The sequence below is a fragment of the Dendrobates tinctorius genome, unplaced genomic scaffold (assembly GCF_039654945.1).
Source record: "Dendrobates tinctorius isolate UK_male_01 unplaced genomic scaffold, ASM3965494v1 ptg000022l, whole genome shotgun sequence".
Lineage (NCBI taxonomy): Eukaryota > Metazoa > Chordata > Amphibia > Anura > Dendrobatidae > Dendrobates > Dendrobates tinctorius.
The window spans coordinates 35,096,965-35,120,664 of NW_027361690.1; the positions used below are offsets into that span (position 1 = coordinate 35,096,965).

Consider the following 23,700-nt stretch of genomic DNA (forward strand, 5'->3'; position numbering starts at 1 on the left):
GACCAACAAGGAATCAGATTGGCGAAAGGAAGCGGTCCTGGCAAGGTAAACACGCAAGGCTCTCACTACATCCAGTTTGTGGAGCGACTTTTCCAGAGGATGAGCAGGCGCAGGACAAAATGATTGAAGGACGATATATTCGTTAATGTGAAAGGGGGATACCACTTTCGGAAGGAAAGAAGGAACTGGCCTGAGAACAACCTTATCTTGGTGGAGGATAAGGTAAGGAGAACGACAGGATAAGGCCGCCAGCTCAGAAACTCTCCTGATGGAAGTAATGGCGATCAGAAAAGCCACCTTCCATGAAAGAAAAGACAGAGGGATGTCCTGAATCGGCTCGAACGGCGCCTTCTGGAGAGCGCCAAGAACAAGATTGAGATCCCATGGATCTATCGGAGAACGATGAGGAGGAGCCACATGGGCGACTCCTTGGAGAAAGGTCTTCACTTGCGGTAAGGAAGCCAGATCCGTCTGGAAGAGGATTGCTAGGGCAGATACCTAGCCTTTGAGAGTACTGAGGGATAGGCCCGCATCCAAGCCGGATTGGAGGAAACCAAGAATGGAAGGAATTGAGAACGATAGTGGAAAAACATCGTTTTCGTCACACCAGCGAAAAAAGGCCTTCCAGTACCTATGGTAAATGCGGGAAGAAGCAGGCTTCCGAGCCTTAATCAAGGTCTGAATGACCCGGTTGGAAAACCCTGATTCCTTCAGAATCGCGGCCTCAACGGCCATGCCGTTAAACTGAGAGATTGAGAACTCTGGTGGTAAAGGGGGCCTTGCGAGAGAAGATCTGGACGGTCTGGAAGCCTCCAGGGGACGTCCGTGAGCATGTTCACCAGCTCCGCGTACCAAGGTCGTCTCGGCCAGTCTGGAGCCACTAAGATGACCGGGATGCCCTCTGACTTTATCTTTTTGACCACTCTTGGGATTAGTGCAAGCGGAGGGAACAGGTAAGGTAGGTGGAACTGGGACCACGGGATTACTAGGGCGTCGTAACCGACGGCTAATGGATCCCTGGACCTGGCTACAAAGTGAGGAATCTTGTTGTTCATCCGAGAGGCCATGAGATCGACGTCCGGGGTGCCCCAGCGCTGGCATATCTGACTGAAGACTGTGGGATGAAGGGACCATTCGCCTGACGCTAGCCCTTGGCGACTCAAGAAGTCGGCTGCCCAGTTTTCCACCCCTGGAATGTTAACGGCGGAAATCGCCGGCACGTGACGCTCTGCCCAACAAAGTATCCTTGCCACTTCCGACATCACCTGCCTGCTGCGAGTACCACCTGGTGGTTTATGTACGCCACGGCCGTGGCGTTGTCTGACTGAATGCGGACCGGCTTGCCTACTAGAAGATGCTGCCAACGAAGGAGAGCGAGGAAGATTGCCCTGATCTCCAGAAGGTTGATGGGCAGAAGAGTCTCCTGGGCGTTCCAACACCCTTGGGCCGTTCTCTGACAGTAGACCGCCCCCCATCCTAGGAGACTGGCATCGGTGGTGATGACCTGCTACCGAGGCGGGAGAAAGGATCTTCCGCGGAGAAATGACGTCGACAACGTCCACCAAGTTAGCGATTGTTTGACTCTGAGCGGAAGAAGAATGGGGCGATCCAGAGAAAACGAGGTCTTGTCCCAGACTGACAGGAGGAACAGCTGGAGAGGGCGAGAGTGGAATTGTGCAAATGGCACTGCTTCCATAGAGGCCACCATCCTCCCCAGGACTCTCATGCAGGACCGAAGGGACATGACCCTCGAGCGCCGAAGGGACTGTATCCCCTTGCGAAGGGTTGAAAACTTGTCCCTCGGTAAGAACACTCGGGCCAGATTCGTATCGAACTCCATGCCCAAAAAGGTCAGTCGCTGGGTAGGGCACAGAGTGGACTTGTCCTTGTTGACTATCCATCCCAGGCGTCTGAGGGCATCCAAGGTTATGTGAAGGCTGTGAAGACAGTCTTGTCGGGACGAGCCCTTGATCAGAAGATCGTCCAGGTAAGGGATGATAAGGATCCCTCTGGAACGAAGGATGGCCATGACTGTTGCCATCACCTTCGTGAAGACACGAGGGGCGGAGGCTAGGCCGAAGGGAAGGGCCGCGAACTGATAATGGTTGATCTGAATCGCAAAGCGGAGGTATCTCTGATGCTGGCGAGAAATGGGGATGTGGAGGTAGGCATCCTGTATATCCACCGAGCAGAGAAACTCTCCGGGCTCCATTGAGGCTATTACCGAACGCAGAGACTCCATCTTGAAATGGCGGATCTTCACGTGGCGATTGAGCCGTTTGAGGTCCAAAATTGGGCGAAGTGAGCCGTCCTTTTTTGGGACTACAAAGAGATTCGAGTAGAACCCTAAAAACCGCTTGTTTGTAGGAACGGGAACGATGACCCCGGCGGAAAGGAGAGAGGAGACGGCCTGAAGGAACCCTGGAACCTGTGATCGCTGTTTTGGGGATCGGGACAGACAGAAACGACTGTTTGGGAGGGAAGAAAACTCGATTTTGTATCCGGACGTGATGATTTCCCTGACCCAAGCGTCGTCGACAATGGATAGCCACGCGTCCTTGAAAAAGGAAAGTCTGCCTCCCACCCTGGAAAGCTTTCCAGGTGGGGGTGACCCGTCACTTAGATGAAAACCTTCCGGATCGAGCGCCTGAGGACCTGGAAGGCTGACCCCTGGATCTCCAGCGAGGGGCTGGCTCATACGATGGCTTTCTCCGGTCATTGGAAGCAGTGTTACGGTCCTGCTGGGATAAACCGTCTGTGGGAGAGAAGGGGCGAAAGGACCTAAAAGGCCGAGAAGCCCTCTTGTTAAAGAAACTCTTAGGACGGGACTGAGGAAGGGAAGTGCTCTTTCCACCCGTGGCATCCGAGATTAACTGATCCAGCTTGGCGCCAAAGAGCCTAGTGCCGTGAAATGCCAGGTTGGTGAGTGACTTCTTTGAGGTAGTATCCGCATTCCAAGACTTCAACCAAAGAATGCGGCGTATTGCCACAATGTTGCTGTTAGCTCTAGCAACGCACCCTGCCGCGTCCAAGGAGGCGGCCAGAAGGTACTTGCCTGCGTGATTAATTTGGTCTGCTAAATCTGCCAGCTCGTCTTGAGGAGCTGCCGCTGAAACGCCCCTGCGCAGAATTTTTGCCCAAGCCGAAATGGCTTTCGCCACCCAAGCGGAAGCGAAGATAGGGCATAGGGATGCACCGGAAGCCTCAAAGATAGACTTAGCCAACGACTCTATTTGCCTGTCTGATGGGTCCTTGAGAGAAGCTCCGTCCAGAAGGGAAAGGACCGTCTTAGAGGAAATACGAGAAACTGGTGGATCTACCTCGGGAGCTTTGGTCCATTTCGTGACTAGCTCCGCATCAAAGGGATAAAGTACATCTAAGTACTTGCGGCCTGAGAAACGTTTCTCAGGATGTTGCCAGTGGTTGGCTAAGGAAGTGGTTCGAGATGGAGGCCTTGCCTTCTTAAGGGAAACAGAGCATTCCTGAGGGGGGGGCCTTATCCTCCTTAATCTTGAGTGTTTGGTATATAGCCAATATGAGACTATCTACCATCTCCCGAGTTCTAGCTATGTCGTCCGCCTCTGAGTCTGATCCAGATAGTGAATCCTCGTCTGACCCCGGATCGTCTGCTGATGAGGGGGACGAGGAGCGTAGCCTGAGAGAAGCAGAGGGACCCTGCGAACCGGAGGAAGAGCCAGACAGGACCCGCTTCCTAGAGCCCCGACTTGGTCTGTCCGTCTGAGGGCCACGGTCCGGTGCTGGCGACTCACCATGCGAGGCGGTCGGTGCACAGGTGACAGCAGATAACTGAGGTAACCGCTCTAAGACCTGGACCAGCGATTGAGACACCTTTGTCAGCTCAGAAACTGACTGAGACATCGCCATGGCCCACTCCGGGGGTGGGGTGGTCTCCGCCCGGGGTTCGGAGTGCTCCTGAGGGGCCGACATGGTGGAAGGGCTGCAGGAGAGGCAGAGGGGAGACGACTGACCCGAAGCCCACTTCTTTTTACAGCGCGCGCAGGCGTAGTGAGTAGCGGTGGGTCTGGAGCAGAAGGCCCTTGCGGGGTTGTGCATAAGTCTCAGTGGCAGAAAAAACACAGCCTGAGGAAACTGCGGGGGGGGGGGAGCTAAGTTAGGTGCCAGGGATAGTCAGCGTCTAGCCTACCGAGGATCAGAAGCGATGTGTCCCCCAGGCGAGGTCCGGAGAGAAGGAGGAAGAAGATCGGCAATCCAGGAAGAAACGCTGGCGGTGGGCGGGGCTAAGCCACCGCACGGCGCGATTGGCTGAGACCCCAGAGGGGAGGGGGACGGCCAAAGACAGTGACAGGGCTGAAGTGAAAGCAGCCCTGAGATAGGCTGAAAAAGCGCGCAGGGAAAGCGCGCGCAGGGAGAGGGAGGAACTTTTGAAAATGAAAGTGCTTCCTCACTTTCACTAGCGACGGCGCGCCCGGGCTTGAAAGCGCTCCCTCCCTGTAGCTGATGACGGGGAGCGCTGATGGAGGGAGCGCTGACGGAGGAAGCGCGCCCCCCCCCCCCCCCCCGCGACAAGAGGGACGCGCGCCTGTCAGAGCGCTGGTTCAAGGGGCGGGAAATTCAAAAGGAGGAGAGGTACTCTGCTGTCCTAGACTGGCATGTGAGCGCAGGGCTGCAGGGAACATTCAGAAAAACATACCTGATGTCCCTGAAGAGGCTGACCACAGGGGCCCGCGATAGAACGCAGGTCGCTGGGAGAGGTGATCCTCAGTACCCGCACCGCCGTACGGTGCAGAAGACGGCTCCAATCCCCGTGTCAGGGAAACGTCACCGCTGGCGACCGCCGTCTTCCTCTCAGCCCTGTCCTGGGAGAGGGGTGAGGAGGGGAATCGGCTAGGACCGTCCATCCATGGCCCCTAGTACCCGAGGGTGATAGGGGAAGGTCCTGCCTGCGGGCCTGAGAGTTGCGATGTGGGCGATACCACATTGCTCGCTCAGCCGCATTAATAGGAAAAGCAGGATGAACTCACATCCCGTTTCCTGAGCTGTATCTGAAAAAGGAAGGGGAAATCATTAAAAAAAACACAACAAAAACCTAAAAAGAAAAGGATTAAATGCGGATCTGGGGAGATCCCGGTCCGCCTCCTACAGACACTAAGCACAAACTGAGGTGCTTGGTGCCTGTCGGTGGGTGTATACTGCCGGGGAGGAGCTAAGTTTCTTGTTTTGCATAGTGTCAGCCTCCTAGCAGCAGCAGCATACACCCATGGTCATCTGTGTCCCCCAATAAGGCGATAAAGAAAAGACATATTTAGAGGACTGTAACCCTACAGCTGCTCATTCATATGGCAGCTCCATACACACGCATGCTCAGCCAAGTGTCCATCAGAGCGGACTATCGCTGAAAAGCAGTGGCACTTGCTTTGGTGGATTGCTTCAGTCCATGGATTTTTAGTGTATATGTGTATATGTGTCCCAAAATTTCCAGTAGCTATAATAGCTCATCTCTATGGAGACTTCATTTTCAGAAGAGAGAGCAAAAAATAAAGTCTCTGAGTCCTAAAAAGACATCAGTCATCCTCAATAGAACGAACATTATAAGCAGAAATGACTGGCTGTATTTTCTTCGGGCACTTATATATAAAAGCCAGAACCTTCCTTGAATAATACTTCTAGACCTTTAGTTAGTAGTATGGTCAATATGAATAAAAGGGTTAATGACCCGATAACTCAGAAAGGCAATATTGTGTCTTAGGTCACAGAAGAGTCATTCACAGGTTAGAAAACTGAACTTACTCAAAGTCTTGTAGTCATCTCGAGCTTTGTTGGCACGGATAAAAGCTTGGATTTTCACTATATCATTAATCTGTGGACAAAAAATTCAGAGCTATTAGTTGCGATCTCAGTAAAAGCATGCGCTACAGTCAGAGCACGTAGGTCAATGTACTCACATGGTCATGAAAGTACTTCAGTCTGTCTCTGTAGCGTTTCCTGGCTTGATACATTCGAGTGTATGACTGAATCTAGAATAATATGTAATGATGAATTAGTCTTTACGACATATAACAATGTCTGAAGTCACTGGATCATTTATTCATCACTATTCCGACTAGACAACTAGTAGCGCAGTACCTTCACTACTTCATCACTGTGATCGTTCAGATACTGCATGCGGTCCCGGAAAGCTTTCCGCTGCTTCTGACCTCTGTAATGGGCCTATCAAGAAAAAGATAGGGGTCAACTGTTATTATTGTCATTTCAGATTCTTTTACTGTATTCATATGCAACCACCAACCCCAAATTCTGGACAGGATAGAGGGACGTGAACACAATTTATAATGACAACAACAAATGCATTTTTTTATTTGTATGCACTACTTCAAATATGTTTTCAGTGCATAGATAACGCCTACCACAGTATAATGTATATATAGTATAATCAATTATTTCCTGGAGTAACGGTATTCATGACACATAAGAAACCTTAAAGGAAACCTGTCACAGGTATCATGAATCGGAGCCGGACTGCTTTACTGCAGCCAGGTATGTTTATTCTGAAATTCTGCGATGTTTCACATAAAGACAGAGAAAAGAGGGCCAGGACTATGTGTATAGGATGACAAGTCCATTGTAGGTCCCGAAAGCTTCTCCCTATCAGTCCTCATCTGGAATATATTGTCCAGTTCTGGTCACCACAATTTTAAAAAGACATTGAAAAACTGGAGCAAGTTCAGAGGAGAGCTACCAGGATCATGAGCGGACTGCAAACCATGTCCTATGAGGAATGATTAAAGGATCTGGGAATGTTTAGCTTGCAAAAGAGGGTAAGAGGAGACTTAATAGCTGTCTACAAATATATGAAGGGATGTCACAGTGTAGAGCAATGTTCCTCAACAAGTCATGTTTTCAGGATTTTCTTATTGCAGAGGTGATAATTGCATCATCTGGACAGGCAAGAATTCCATCACCTTTGCAATACTATGGTTGGATCCTTTCAGATCAAATCTGTGGTGCCCCCTCTTTTGATTTTGTTTGCATACTATGGAAATCCTGGAAACATGATCTGTTGGTGGCTCTTGAGGGCCAGAGTTGGGGAATATTGGTGTAGAGGAATCATCCTTATTCTCATTTGCACATGGAAACACGAGAAGCAATGGAATTAAACTGAAAGAGAGAAGATACAGATTAGATATTAGAAAAAAAACTTTTTGACAGTGAGAGTGATCAATGAGTGGAACAGGCTGCCACGAGAGGTGGCGAGTTCTCCTTCAACGGAAGTCTTCAAACAGAGACTGGACAGACGTCTGTCTGAGATGGTTTAGTGAGTCTTGCATTGAGCAGGGGGTTGGACATGATGACCCAGGAGGTCCCTTCCAAATCTAACATTCTATGATCTATGATTTCACTCCACTAGAATGACAAGTATCTCCCTTTGTGTCTGTACAGGGAAAAGCTTGTAACCCAAAGGGATCTGAATGAGGTAGAAGGGGAAGAGAAGCCACAAGAGACCTACTTTGGAGTACTCAGCTGAGGCACATAATCCCCGGCCGGCTTTTAAAAAGGTTTTTTCTTAAATGTTGCAGCATTTCAGAGTAAAATGTACATGTCTGCAATAACACAGCCAGATTCTGATTCATGATGCCTGTGGTTCAGGCAGCATGAAACAGATGACAGGTTCTCTTTACATGCGGTCTTAGACGACGGCTTCATATTCCTTTCAGTTGTGAACAAGAGATTTCTTCATGTTTCTGAGTCCCCGTACAGATTTTGAAAATAACAGGCACCCCTCCAAGGCTGAATAAAGACTAAACTGTGAACTGTGGGGACATAGCATTACAAGACACTTCATGTTACTTCGGACCGACATATATTAAATACACAGAGAACCAACCTGAATGCAGGTCACCGAGGGAGCCTGTCCTTTTAAAAACTTCATTCTAGAGTTAAATTTCTTGCGCATCAGGTAGCCTCGACAGCGAGCCTGCAGTTTGGTGATGAGGCTTTCGTTAGCCAGCCACAACTGTTCCCGGTTGTAAGCAGCCGAAACACCAGAAATAGAGCTCTGTTCGAGTAAACCACACAAAATAATACTTATGACAACAAATCATGTGGTAAAAGCATGAGCTAAATCGTGAGGTAAAACAAAGTCCTAACCACAAATACAGGAATATCGATAAGATGGGTTCAACCTACATCATCCCTTATACTCCTTGAGTAGAGTTAGGGGTGGATTAGTATTGACAAGGACATAGACATCATCTCTCCACTGACATCAGAGGTATGGGATTCAGATCAGCGGTTTAAGTTATTTAAAGAGTTATTCCCCAAATAAACGCCAACTTACTGATCCCTGGGCGTCCCCTCCCGCTGCAACCCACAGCTATCTCAAGAGTAAGACTCTGGAAGCGGCTTCTACAGCTCCGTCTTGAATTGGGCAGATGCAATGCTTGGACTCCATTCCATTCACTGGCTATGGGATCCCAGAGAAAGCAGAGTATGGCGCTCTGCTATTCCCAGGAGTCTATTAGCAATGCAGAGCAGAGATTGAGCATGACACCTCTGATTCATTTTAGGCAGAGCTCTGCAGTGCAGGGTCCTTGGGTCTCAGAGTCGTGTTCTCGAGATTGCAGGTGTTCCCAGCGGTTGGACCTCTAATCACTGGACAGGAGATAACTTCACATTTTACGAGTAACCATTTACAGGAAAGTTTCACCTTAAAAATAATATGAAATAAGATGCCTTTGCTGCTTGTAACTGTACATTTGTGATGTATGGTTATCATGAACACTAAACTGGTTACAAGAGTCCAACAGAGGCCAAAAAAGAGGCCTCCATCTGACCCATGTATGTCAGTTATCCACAAAAGGTATAGCGCAGCATAGAAGTCCTTACTATCCATTAAAATGGTATCCAATAGAAAACATAGGAAAAAAGATTATTTTTTACATTTTACAATTCCTACTTTATGGATAACAGATGCCACTAGTCTGATACATCCGTCAAACGTTCTGATGTATACAATATAAGGAGGTCATACACCTGATGTTAACAGGCCTAAAAGTTGCACAGAGTGTTGTCAGGTTCACTTAAAAATGCCCTGCGCCATTCACAATACATTATATGTAGATGGGGTTTTAAAAATGCCAACTACATGCATGCAGCTAAAATGCTGTGTGGGGAACATGAGCCTGCGGCAGTTTGCACTTGTGTTGGCCATGCTTTGGCCTTACAGCAGTATATCTAGGGGCAATTTCCGCTACTCCATTTATGACAACGTAAGATATTTCCTCACACAGATAATCTCCACCAAGCTTCTACGAGCAGGGAATGCACAGGTCTGCACGCCATCATTAATAATCATAATCAGGCCTAAGAAAGGCGTTCGTGAACATGACGGGATGCTGCTACACGTCCGATTACTGCGATCTCTCATGTGCTGCCTGCAGGTAGCGTCTTTCCAGACTAATGAGCACCTTGTGATTGGGAAGTGTTGTCATGCACATTGTTGTAACCATTTACCTGAATGTCTTCCTTTGACAGCTGAGTGTTGTTCTGCACAAATCCCGGGGGCTCTTCCCAGCTCCCTTCATTACTATTCAGGTTAAAGTAATAATGATAACCGCCCTTCACCCAGTGCTGCACCCAGTCACTTCCATTGTCCCCTACAAGACACAGAAACGTTTTACATGAGGGATGACTTTAATTACTCTGCTCAGATACATCAATGTAATAATGCCTGCCATTTCTCCATTACATTAATGTCCACCAATAACACCCAGAATAGGAGAACAATACGTTATATATATATAATATGTTAATACCACGTGTAATGACTTCACGTGATGATGAAACCTGCAGAGCAGTTGTGATATCCGAGACAGATTTCTGTATTGCATCTTACCTTCCGATGCTTTATGTTCCTTCAGGTCTGCTAGTTCCTTCTGATAAGTATGCGCACACTCAGCAGTCACCCCATAAAGTCCAACATCGGGGGATCGAAGGGCATGGAGGGTTTGGGCACTGTCACCCTTCTCTACTGCCTCATTAATAGCTAGGACACCCTGAGAGACTGGCAAGACAAGGAGAAAATCAATAGTTCCATCAAAAGCTTTCAACAACATAAAAATAATTGGCAAATACGTGTGTGTATATAATTTATAGATATCACGTTCTGTATATATACACACACACACACCATGAATATAAATATAATATATATATATATATATATATATATATATATATATATATATATATATTATTGTCAATCACTGGGATGAAATGTCACCTCCATGGAGCCAGGAAAGCATCTTTACACATGACACTTTCAGAATTCCCTGTGGGAAACATCAGAATAAATAAACTCATGATGCCATACGTAGCTATGATAAAACATGCAATACTGAGGTGCCAACTTTCAAGACTATTTTTTTCGAACTCCAAAAGCCATGCAGCTGTAACTTCTAAATGACATTATTCATGAAGAATGACAGGTTGTTTTTGTCTCTACAAAGTAATAGAGCCTATAGACATGCACAGTAAGCTTCTGTTCACACCAGCAGCATGGATTCCATTTAGATCAGACAAACCCCACATTGACTTTAATGGGGTCTATCAAGGATCCCTGCTTATTGAGAGTAATCACTGTGCTGCACACTGCACTATTCTGGTCGGCAAAGTTTCCGGCCAATGGAGGCTGTCAGAGCGCACCGCTTTGGGGTTCTTCACAGTCATGTAAAAAATGTGAAGAGGCTGTAAAACAGCGACAGATACATACATCTTTGGGCATCTTCTGTTTCTTTATTGGAGCGGAATATTCCATCCTGAATCTCATCCAGCCAAAGAACTGCAGATTCATCCCTTGTTTCCTGAGAAGACAAACATTTTAATAAAATTTATATTTTATTTATACAAGTTTCCGTGTTGCACACGTCTTCATTTATCAGAGGAGACTGGGCATAAATAAGGTGTTCCAACGGTCGTCAACCAGCAGAGGGCCCTGTTACCCATCATGTGTAGATCAAAAGGCACAAATTACAAGTGATTCCTCACAGGAAAGATGTATATCTTTGTACCGTGTTAGCCAGTAGATAGAGTCCTCAGTGGTTGATACCTTTTAATGGTTAAGGCCTGTTTCACATTTCCATCTTTTCAGTCCAAATCCGCCAGCGTGTTAAAAAACAGAGAGACAGAGACAGAGAGAGAGAGAATGAATTTTCACGGCGTTTCCAGACGCTATTCAGGGTTAAAATGCTTGGCAGAGCAAATCTGCCGGGCATGCGCAATTGAAAATAGCGGTCCGTCGCTCAAAAAAAAAAAAAAAAACGTTTCAGAGTCCGTCTCCTCCGCCCGGGAAATGCTACAATTCTAACGGATCCGTCAAAAAACGGATGCGATGGACGACCATCAGTCAAAATCTGCCGCTAATGCAAGTGTCACGCCACCTCTGCATACTCACCCGGCCTCCGCTCCCACGCCGCAGCCCCCCGACAGCCACGGCGGTCCCTTCTGACAGGCTCGCGGCCGACGGGGTCTCTGCATGCAATGCGCATGCGCCATAGGCCGCGCCTCCCTCCTGCTACTTGTGCTCTGGCAATGCCCTGACCCCGAAGCACCTACTGACCAATGGCAGACCAGACAGGGCCATATCAGGCCTTTCCCCCCTGAGGGAGGCGCCTGATCGTTGTGTTTGCTAGCACACTGGGCCCTGCTTCCTCATGTACTCTCTGCAGTCTCGCAGTCCTGTCTTCAGTGATTCCTGCAGTAGCCTCGCAGTCCAGTGCTCTGTGGGCCCAGCTATCTATACTCCAGTCCTCCCTCCTGTGTTCCTGCTCCGTCCGGCCATCCACGCTCCCGTCCTTCAGTCCTGCTCCAGTCCTGCCTCCGGTGTTCCTGCTCCATCCAGCTATCCACGCTCCAGTTCTACTCCAGTCCTGACTCCCGTGTTCCTGCTCCGTCCTGTTGTCTATGCTTTATAGTCCTGCACTCCTACTCCAGTCCGTCCTGAGCCAGAGCCGCCCCTCTCGGTACCGGCTATTGTGGTACCCGAACCCCTGGGGCTGCTCCTAACGATCCCTATATAGGGGTCGGCTCCACCTGGCAGCTCGCCTGGGGCCCCTCGGTGCCACGGTCCAGAGGGTCCACTCCTGGAGATCCCACTTCTGACCAGCCGTGGTAACAGCAAGTCTATGAGGGGAAAAAAACGGATCCGCCAAAAAAGGGGCGGATCCGTTTTTTCTAAAAGTGGCGGATTTTGACTGACGTCAACAAACGGAAATGTGAAACAGGCCTAACTGAAAAGATGGTAACAAATTGCAAGCTTTCGAAACTACTCCGGTCTCTTCATCAGGCAAAGACTAATACAACATCTAAAGAATCACATATACACAAGACAGCCATTAAAAGGTATCAACCACTGAGGACTCTCAATTCTAAATATTTTTCTAAGTGATTCCGTATACTCTACAGAACAATCTAGGCTAGATTATACATTATATATATATATATATATATATATATATACACACACATACATACACAGGTGCATCTCACAAAACGACATGGCTCCCCAAACCATCACTGATTGTGGAAACTTCACACTAGACCTTGGAAATCAAGGTCCCAGAGTCTGGAGGAAGAGTGGAGAGGCACACAATCCAAGCTGCTTGAGGTCTAGTGTGAAGTTTTCATAATCAGTGATGGTTTGGGGAGCCATGTCATCTGCTGGTGTAGGTCCACTGTGTTTTATCAAGACTAAAAGCAGCATAGCCGTCTACCAGGAATTTTTAGAGCACTCCACGCTTCCCTCTGCCGACAAGCTTTCTGGAGATGGAAATTTCATTCTCCAGCAGGACATGGCACCTGTCCACACTGCCAAAAGTACCAATACCTGGTTTACAAACAACAGTATCACTGTGCTTGATTGGCCAGCAAACTCGCCTGACCTTAACCCCATAGAGAACCTGGGCTTCTATAACACCTCAGCAGTGCCACAGGCTGATCGCCTCCATGTCTTGCCGCATTGATGCAGTAATTGATGAAAAAGGAGCCCGGACCAAGTATTGAGTGCATTTACTAAACATACATTTCAGTAGGCCAACATTTCAGATTTTACAATCATTTTTCAAGCTGGTGTTATAAAGTATTCTAATTTACTGAGATAATGACTTTTGGATTTTCATTGGCTGTAAGCCATAATCATCAACACTAACAGAAATAAACACTTGAAATAGATCACAGTTTGTAATGACTATCTATATATAAATTTTATATATATATATATATATATATATATATATATATATATATATATATATATATATATATACACACTCACTGGCCACTTTATTAGGTACACCTGTCCAACTGTGTGTTAAGACTTAATTTCTAATCAGCCAATCACATGGCGGCAACTCAGTGCATTTAGGCATGTAGACATGGTCAAGACAATCTCCTGCAGTTCAAACCGAGCATCAGTATGGGGAAGAAAGGTGATTTGAGTGCCTTTGAACGTGGCATGATTGTTGGTGCCAGAAGGGCTGGTCTGAGTATTTCAGAAACTGCTGATCTACTGGGATTTTCATGCACAACCATCTCTAGGGTTTACAGAGAATGGTCCGAAAAAGAAAAAAAAACCAGTGAGCGGCAGTTCTGTGGCCGGAAATGCCTTGTTGATGCCAGAGGTCAGAGGAGAATGGGCATACTGGTTCGAGCTGATAGAAAGGCAACAGTGACTCAAATTGCCACCCGTTACAACCAAGGTAGGCAGAAGAGCATCTCTGAACGCACAGTGCGTCGAACTTTGAGGCAGATGGGCTACAGCAGCAGAAGACCACACTGGGTACCACTCCTCTCAGCTAAGAACAGGAAACTGAGGCTAAAATTTGCACAAGCTCATCGAAATTGGACAGTAGAAGATTGGAAAAACGTTGCCTGGTCTGATGAGTCTCGATTTCTGCTGCGACATTCGGATGGTAGGGTCAGAATTTGGCGTAAACAACATGAAAGCATGGATCCATCCTGCCTTGTATCAACGGTTCAGGCTGGTGGTGGTGGTGTCATGGTGTGGGGAATTTTTTCTTGGCACTCTTTGGGCCCCTTGGTACCAATTGAGCATCGTTGCAACGCCACAGCCTACCTGAGTATTGTTGCTGACCATGTCCATCCCTTTATGACCACAATGTACCCAACATCTGATGGCTACTTTCAGCAGGATAATGCGCCATGTCATAAAGCTCGAATCATCTCAGATTGGTTTCTTGAACATGACAATGAGTTTACTGTACTCAAATGGCCTCCTCAGTCACCAGATCTCAATCCAATAGAGCATCTTTGGGATGTGGTGGAAAGGGAGATTCGCATCAGGGATGTGCAGCCGACAAATCTGCGCCAACTGTGTGATGCCATCATGTCAATATGGTCCAAAATCTCTGAGGAATGCTTCCAGCACCTTGCTGAATCTCTGCCACGAAGAATTGAGGCAGTTCTGAAGGCAAAAGGGGGTCCAACCCCTTACTAGCATGGTGTACCTAATAAAGTGGCCAGTGAGTGTATATAATCGTGATTACTCGCTAATCCCGCCCCCTGCAAGTAGCTCCGCCCCCACCACATCACCACACATAATTCCGCCCCCACCCCATTACCACACACAATTCCGCCCCCACCCCATTACCACACACAATCCCGCCCCCCAAAAACATCACCACACACAATCCCGCCCCCCCACCACATCACCACACACAATCCCGCCCCCCCACCACATCACCACACACAATCCCGCCCCCCCACCACATCACCACACACAATCCCGCCCCCCCACCACATCACCACACACAATCCCGCCCCCCCACATCACCACACATAATCCCACCCCCCACCACATAATCCCGCCCCCACCACATCACCACACATAATCCCGCCCCCCACCACATCACCACACATAATCCCACCCCCCACATTACCACACGAGGCTCCGTCCCCACACATTACCACACGAGGCTCCGTCCCCACACATTACCACACGAGGCTCCGTCCCCAAACATTACCACATGAGGCTCCGTTCCCTCACATTACTACACGAGGCTCCGTCCCCACACATTACCACACGAGGCTCCGTCCCCACACATTACCACACGAGGCTTCGCCCCCCCACATTACCACACGCAGCACTTCCTTTCTATGTAATTCAACCACTTCAGCCAAGGTAAACGCACATTTAATTGCATCCACATTCTCCCAAACAAAATGAGCCAAGAAGAGTCGCCAGGTCCATCTCACAGGCCGCAGGAAAATCCGGACAACGATGCAGTAGCTGCTCGACAGCAACAATATCGACAAAATCGTAGGATTGGTTATCAACAATGAACACCTGAGCAGATTGATAAGGACAGAAAGCGAGCGCGTGCCGAGCGTTAGCTGGCTGGAAACAGCTAGTATGAGTTTCACTTTTTGTATTGAAGAACTGAAATAATTAACTTGTGATGATATTCTAATTTTGTGAGATGCACATGTGTGTGTGTATATATTGTGAGAATCATGTGGGAATAGTGGATGAGGGCAGGTATATCTCGCCCAGATACCTTTCCTATGTGGCCTAGTCTGGTCAGTATCTCACCTGGTTACTAATGAATAATGGGAGGTGGATATAAAAGGATGCCAGGTGGTTGTGTGAGTGTCTCAGCCTGGGAACACAGAGAGCCTGTCTGTGTGAGAGACAGCAGTTCCCACTGCATCTGTGGTTTGGCTGGACGGGAGAAGTCCGCCAGTAGGTAGTTAGGTTGTACCTTGTTTAGTTAGTGCCGGACAGGCAAGGATTTGTTTTATGTTTTATTTCCTTTATGCATTGCTTTCACCTTTAATAAACCTGACCCAGTGTCAGTTATACCCGAATCCCGGCTGTTTTCATGCTGAACGCACGTGACCTTTGACCCCAGCAAAGGCGATCCTGGAGTGTTTTATAACTATATATATATATATATATATATATATATATATATATATATATATATATATATATACACAGTGGGGCAAAAAAGTATTTAGTCAGTCAGCAATAGTGCAAGTTCCACCACTTAAAAAGATGAGAGGCGTCTGTAATTTACATCATAGGTAGACCTCAACTATGGGAGACAAACTGAGAAAAAAAAATCCAGAAAACCACATTGTCTGTTTTTTTTTCATTTTATTTGCATATTATGGTGGAAAATAAGTATTTGGTCAGAAACAAGCAATCAAGATTTCTGGCTCTCACAGACCTGTAACTTCTTCTTTAAGAGTCTCCTCTTTCCTCCACTCATTACCTGTAGTAATGGCACCTGTTTAAACTTGTTATCAGTATAAAAAGACACCTGAGCACACCCTCAAACAGTCTGACTCCAAACTCCACTATGGTGAAGACCAAAGAGCTGTCAAAGGACACCAGAAACAAAATTGTAGCCCTGCACCAGGCTGGGAAGACTGAATCTGCAATAGCCAACCAGCTTGGAGTGAAGAAATCAACTGTGGGAGCAATAATTAGAAAATGGAAGACATACAAGACCACTGATAATCTCCCTCGATCTGGTGCTCCACGCAAAATCCCACCCCGTGGGGTCAGAATGATCACAAGAACGGTGAGCAAAAATCCCAGAACCACGCGGGGGGACCTAGTGAACTGCAGAGAGCTGGGACCAATGTAACAAGGCCTGCCATAAGTAACACACTACGCCACCATGGACTCAGATCCTGCAGTGCCAGACGTGTCCTACTACTTAAGCCTGTACATGTCCGGGCCCGTCTGAAGTTTGCTAGAGAGCATTTGGATGATCCAGAGGAGTTTTGGGAGAATGTCCTATGGTCTGATGAAACCAAACTGGAACTGTTTGGTAGAAACACAACTTGTCGTGTTTGGAGGAAAAAGAATACTGAGTTGCATCCATCAAACACCATACCTACTGTAAAGCATGGTGGTGGAAACATCATGCTTTGGGGCTGTTTCTCTGCAAAGGGGCCAGGACGACTGATCCGGGTACATGAAAGAATGAATGGGGCCATGTATCGTGAGATTTTGAGTGCAAACCTCCTTCCATCAGCAAGGGCATTGAAGATGAAACGTGGCTGGGTCTTTCAACATGACAATGATCCAAAGCACAACGCCAGGGCAACGAAGGAGTGGCTTCGTAAGAAGCATTTCAAGGTCCTGGAGTGGCCTAGCCAGTCTCCAGATCTCAACCCTATAGAAAACCTTTGGAGGGAGTTGAAAGTCCGTGTTGCCAAGCGAAAAGCCAAAAACATCACTGCTCTAGAGGAGATCTGCATGGAGGAATGGGCCAACATACCAACAACAGTGTGTGGCAACCTTGTGAAGACTTACAGAAAACGTTTGACCTCTGTCATTGGCAACAAAGGATATATCACTAAGTATTGAGATGAAATTTTGTTTCTGACCAAATACTTATTTTCCACCAGAATATGCAAATAAAATGAAAAAAAAACAGACAATGTGATTTTCTGGATTTTTTTTTCTCAGTTTGTCTCCCATAGTTGAGGTCTACCTATGATGTAAATTACAGACGCCTCTCATCTTTTTAAGTGGTGGAACTTGCACTATTGCTGACTGACTAAATACTTTTTTGCCCCACTGTATATATATATATATATATATATATATATATATATATATATATATATACACACACACACATATACATACACATACACACCTGATGTTTCATATGTTCCCAAGCCAGTAAGTATTTTACAAAGGTCAACAACTGACGCCTCATGCACAGAATACAGTCCCATCTTCTAAAGCTATTGTTTTTGCAGATGACTGGAATTGGGGAACACCGATCTAAGCATGTGGTCTGTTTGCAGCACATTCACCTTACCTAGACCTAGGTAGTGAGCCACTCTGAGCCTGAAGGGTGGCCAGTAATCTAGGGAAAATTAAAAATCCCTCCATTACTGAGAACGGAGATGATCTTTTATAGGAGGTAAATTGCAAAGTTGTTTAATTTTACAACCATTTTGCAATTTTACCCCCTGTAAAAACTAAAAAACAAAACCCTGGCACATAAAGGATATCAAGAGAATGCCAAGAGTGTGCAAAGCAGTAATCAAAGCAAAAGGTGGCTACTTTGAAGAACCTAGAATATAAGACATTTTCAGTTGTTTCACACTATTTGCTAATTATATAATTCCACGTGTTAATTCATAGTTTTGATGCCTTCAGAGTGAATCTACAATTTTCATAGTCATGAAAATAAAGAAAACTCTTTGAATGAGAAGGTGTGTCCAAACTTTTGGTCTGTACTGTATATATGTAATCGATATTACATAGTGTATTACATATTTACAATTTCTTACAGTTTTTTGTGTTCTAAAGTTGTATTCCAATAAATAGATATTATGTTCTATCTAAATATCTTGATTATTGGATCATGGAAATGATTAAATGTCTGATATCACATTGTACTACAATAAATTTTTCACTTTAAATATAAGCAATATATGTGGGAGTCGGAGTCGTGGAGTCAGTGTAAGGGAAATTGAGGAGTCGGAGTCGCAGGTTTGGCTTACCGACTCCACAGCCCTGCTAATTACACGTGTTTTATTTTTCCTGATTGTGTGTCCCCTTTCTGTATTGAGTTTATTTTTTGTAATTTTTTTTTTTTTTTTAATCCCCTGTTATCATGTGGTTATCAATAAAGATTGAATTACTAATATTAATGCATGGCCTGGCTATAGCAGTGATGGGTGAAGTATAATTTGGCATATATCATTATCAGGAAAGGGCGTAATTTGGCACATTGCAATATTGGGTAAGGCATGGTCTGGTTATGGCAGTATTGGGTGAGGTATAATTTGGCATGTATCAGGTAAGGCATGATTTGGCACATAGCAGGGCTAAGGAAAGAGCCGATATTGGAGTTATGAGACGTTCTTGTCTGGCACATGAGTATTAGACCCACAAGGCTGGATGTAGAATAATTCCCATAAGGTTTCCCAAGGATTGAGGAGCGGGTGATGCTTTTTGAAATGTGGTTAACACATTACAGGCAGCCTTTTGTTGTATAATATTTACCAGAAATGGTCGTCATTTTGAATTTTAAGGAAATGAAAATAAAACTATTGTGACAGGAAACTAGCCTATTGTACCATGTAAGCAGCACTAGCATGAAAATGTCCTCCCTATAGAAACAAGGAGGTTCAGTTTCAATAACGAGATGCGTCCAGCGAGTAAATCATGGAGGACGGCTGCCAGTAATTACTTAGTCAAAGTCCTTTTTGTTCCAAGAGACCACACAGGTTTTTGGTGTAAAACACGACCAAACACTACCCCTGCTTTGTGTATACGGTGACTGGCAATATACAGCCATAAATCCCACCAAGGCTCGCAGGCAGAAGCCTGATGGAGGATCTCACAAATCATAAACTGCACACAAGGGCTGTTGTATCGCACACTTCTGGAGTCACACAACGAAGGGGTCAATGAAACACGTCAAGAGAAGTGTAAACCGATCATTAAATGTCTACTGTCCGGGAAAAACAAGGCGAGCGGGTGATTAGTGACACAACTTCCTAAACATCGGGCCAGTACAAGAATAAGGCTACAGTCACACATCCGTGTATCTAAATCAGTGTAAAACGGAGCGTTTCTCTGTGTCATATCATAAAGCCTCAGTTTTGCATTTACCGTATGTTCTAGCTCTGTCTTTCTCATCCATTTTTAAAAACTGAAGCTGTATAATCAATTTTCATTTATCCATCGACTCTTAAAGGGGTTCTCCACTACTCGGACAACCCCTTTCAATCCCTATGTTTCCCCCCCAGTAAAACAATAATACGTGTACTCACCTCTGCGGTGTCTGCACTGGCTCTCCCAGGGATTGTATGACACTTATGTCACGTGAGCCCCAGGATTGCCAGTGCCAACACCGCTGGAACGGAGCCAGCACCACAGGTAAGTGTGGATGTTAGTTTACTCAGGCGAAACCTAAGGATTGAGGAGGGGTTTTCAGAGTAGTGGACAACCCTTTTAACATGGATCACAGAAAATCAGGGACTGACAAAAAAATAATGCCTTCCAATTTTCATATATGCTTACCTAATCCTCCCAGACTTTAAATGGCCAAATCTAATGCACAAAACTTACTGAGTCTCACGAATCTGACATGCGTATCCGTTTTTAAAATGGAGGTGTGGCTCAATGAAATTCTGGGTCCATATTATGTCCATTTAAGAGAAGGATGGCACCGGACGTGTACAACGAATCTGTGAATTTAGCCTTAGGATTGTTATTTGTTTTAAAGGGTTGTCCTCTTGGAGGCAAAAATAATTTTGTTATAAAGGTTTTCCAAAAAGTAAGGAGATGACATTCAGTCACACTGCTGGGACCCCCAGAGATCAGCAAAGACCTACGATATAACCCAGCAGTAATCACTTTATTCTGTCACTGCCACCATAGGAGAAATTACACTGAAATCACTGGGCTGTGTGCATGGAGGTGCTGGGTTCTCTTTGTAGCCCCTCAGGTAATGGATGACATCCTCTATTATCTATCAGCCACAGTCTAGGAGCCAATGTCTCCTTTATACCTGCCGCCATTAAATACATCTTTATAAACCCTAATACCTATGAGGAACCCCTATTACCATGACTTACACTGAACGCTATTACCCGAGTTTCACTTATACCAATCACTATTATCTACGTCACTCTCGTAGCAACTATTACCTCTGCCACGCTGATACCAACCATTACTACATATGCCATTCTGATTGCAACTACTATTATTTCTACTCATCTAATGCCAACCACTATTACCTGTCCCTCCTTTATACCAACCACTTTTACCTATGATGCCTCTCTTATACAAGCCATCCTTACCTATGCCAATTTGACTGACAGTCATCTCTCCCGACTGCTCCATACACATGACCGTTCCGGCAGCAGCTCACTCTTGCAGAAACAAAAGGATCAGGCATGTAGATTCAAACAACTCGATCCTTCTGTCCCTCAGCATCATTTGTCAGTGCCGAGTCAGGAGGCCCCATACACATTAAACAGCCGGCTGATCTCACAGATCGCAGCATGTTCAGTATTCGTTAAAAGGATTTTCTGGGGTCTATACAAAGTTCTGTAGACACTATGTGCCTGCAGATTGTCATTTATTAGGCTGTGTGCAATGTGCACACTATCACAAGTTCCTTGTATTCCCAGTGCAAGTGCCGACTATGCTCTTATCCGTTTTGCTCAATGTTCTATTGAGAGAAGCAGATGAGAATCTAGTCAGCACATGTCCATAAGTATGCACATTTCACATTTACTGTAACAGCCAATTCCCACAGGGATATCTTGACAGTGTAACCAATGCACACTCACAATATGTCAATCTGCGTTCTTTAATGTGTATGGGGGGCCTTAGGCCCACCACTATTACCTATGCCTATCTTACTTAATAGATATCACTCTTGAACAGGTTTTACAATGTTTTCTTCTCAGTGCTGATATGATATAAAGCCAGTTTCCTTCTATTATGTTCACCCCTGATTCTGTTTTCCACCATGAAATGCATGGTATCCAGCTTTACATATCCTCCCATCCAGCACAGAACAGGCAGCATGCTTACGCCCGGTGAATAAGACTGTCATTTACATTACAGGATCAGTTCATTTAGGGGTTGAGGACATTTATATTTCTTTGCATATGGCCAGTAACTAATGCTAAAAGTAACAATATAGGGACATATAAAATGCAGAAAAGGCACAGCAAACCACAACGTCACAGCCCTGCCTCATTGCTTTCCAGTGCTGCTTCAGTAGAGCGGAGAGAGACAGTGACGTCTGTATCTGGGGAAGAAACTTCACAGAGAATATGTAATACACCAAGAGACAGACCGACACCGGCTCTGGCTATGGGGGGAGGTAGGAGCACAGGGTAAAATGCTAACACAAGTGCAATATTCATTACATTTCTATGGAATGCAGTCCATCCGATAGATGCAGATTTACCCTGAGGCTCCAGAGTCTGACACTGGTTAGAATCTGACCGGCGTTGGAATAAACTGACTTTACACGAGTGGTAATCATTCACTGAGAATCTCCTGAGATTGTAAGATCTGTGTTCTCAAGTACTGACCATAGTCCTTCAGAATAAAAGAATATTCCAAATGGTACAGATGGAGAACACCACTGCATGTTATACCTGGAGTCCGAGAACTTGGAATCATTTTTGAGATAATGTTATTTTTCACACCATAGGCATTTATGGAGCATGAACTAGATAAGCCACTAAAGGGATATTCCAATCTGAACAAGTTATTACCCATCTACTGGATATGTGATAACTGTTAGATCAGTGTGGGGGCCACTTCTAGGTCCCCACCAATTGCCCTAAGTCCCCGGCTTTCTTCTTGTTCTTCTCGGTTCACACGATTGTGCCCAGGAGGAGCTGAATGGTTCGGTAAGGCACATGCATCTGTGATATACATAGGTGTATGGAGAAAACAGTCACCAGCAATGCAGCATCCAGAATTCTTTGCATCTTTAGAGCCACAAACTGTATATGAACAGCAGGGGGAAAACATGTCCCGATGGTTTCCCTGTAAGGCTACATTGTCATCACAGAAGACAGAGTCAATGCTAAATGCAGAAAAATAGATCTCTGCAAGTATATATATATATATAGATGCGCCCCAACCACGGAGTGCAGTGACATTTACTTTCACATAGTCATCTCAAGCTTTTTTCTTATAAAGTTTTGCTAAATTTGGCAATTGTGTAACCATGTCCTAAGTGCCTGTGCTTTGGGTGCACGGCGTACCTCCACTCATGACTAAATAAGGCAATTTTGCCCAAGTGTGAAGTGGAGCCCGGTCTGGCAGTCTGAGCTCAGTGAATAGAAATGGTGATTTCAGCCCAGCTCAGCAGCAGCAGGAAATGCTTGGCCTGGAAATCAGTTCCTGTACAAAGTCACATACACCCTGCGCTGGAGCCAAGGCATGATCTCGCTGGAAGGTTTAACTCTTGTCCACACAGGCAGGACGCTATAATCTCATGCTAAGAGAAAAGGTCACATGCACCTTCTGAATAACTCTGCTGATGACACCTCTGATAAGTTGTAGATTTTACAGGGTTAATTAACGTGCAGAAAATTCTCTGCATATTATACAGTATTGTTGATGGGATAATAGACATAAGAAATCCACACTGGAACTGGACTTGCAGTGTGAATTTGAAATCTGCATTAGGTCAGTAAATGCTGTGGACTTTCACTCCTGATTTCACCCTTGACAATCAAATGGTAAAAGAACCTGTAGCAATTCAGTCTCATGTGAATGTACCATTAATGCAATTCACTCTTAATTTCTTCAGGAGGAAACTGTTGCATGCAGTACTATAAGCACATAAAAGGTCTCTCCCCGAGCTATCATCATGGTATTTCACTGAAACAAAGAAACTGCAGCTGCATCCCCCTCCTCCCTGACCACCTTACTGACTTACTATTCACCTAAACGGAGGAGGTTTCTAAACATATAGAGGAAAAGGGGGAAACTACAGTTTGCCAAGAGATGAGATATGCAAAAATAAAGTGTAAAATCGGTATGTATTACACTGCCTTTACAGAAAGCCAAAAAAGTAGAAAACCCATATAAAAGAGTACCTGTCACCAAATCTTTTATGTTGAACTGGGCACAAGATGTAATAGTGGTTGCATATGATTGGTCAGCATCATACAGGTGAAAAG

At 45.7% G+C, this 23,700-nt stretch overlaps 1 protein-coding gene across 1 annotated transcript in view; it reads right to left on the bottom strand.

Annotated features, from left to right (window-relative positions):
- IQGAP1 (IQ motif containing GTPase activating protein 1) overlaps positions 1-23,700 on the bottom strand; it is a 245,247-nt gene that overhangs the window by 72,068 nt on the left and 149,479 nt on the right. Inside the window, exons 16-22 of the mRNA XM_073568580.1 lie at positions 10,751-10,841; positions 9,875-10,042; positions 9,493-9,635; positions 7,865-8,035; positions 6,106-6,189; positions 5,925-5,996; positions 5,770-5,839 (exon numbers count right to left, since the gene is read on the bottom strand). Of these exons, the coding sequence (XP_073424681.1) occupies positions 5,770-5,839; positions 5,925-5,996; positions 6,106-6,189; positions 7,865-8,035; positions 9,493-9,635; positions 9,875-10,042; positions 10,751-10,841 (799 nt within the window). The remainder of the gene's footprint in view (positions 1-5,769; positions 5,840-5,924; positions 5,997-6,105; positions 6,190-7,864; positions 8,036-9,492; positions 9,636-9,874; positions 10,043-10,750; positions 10,842-23,700) is intronic.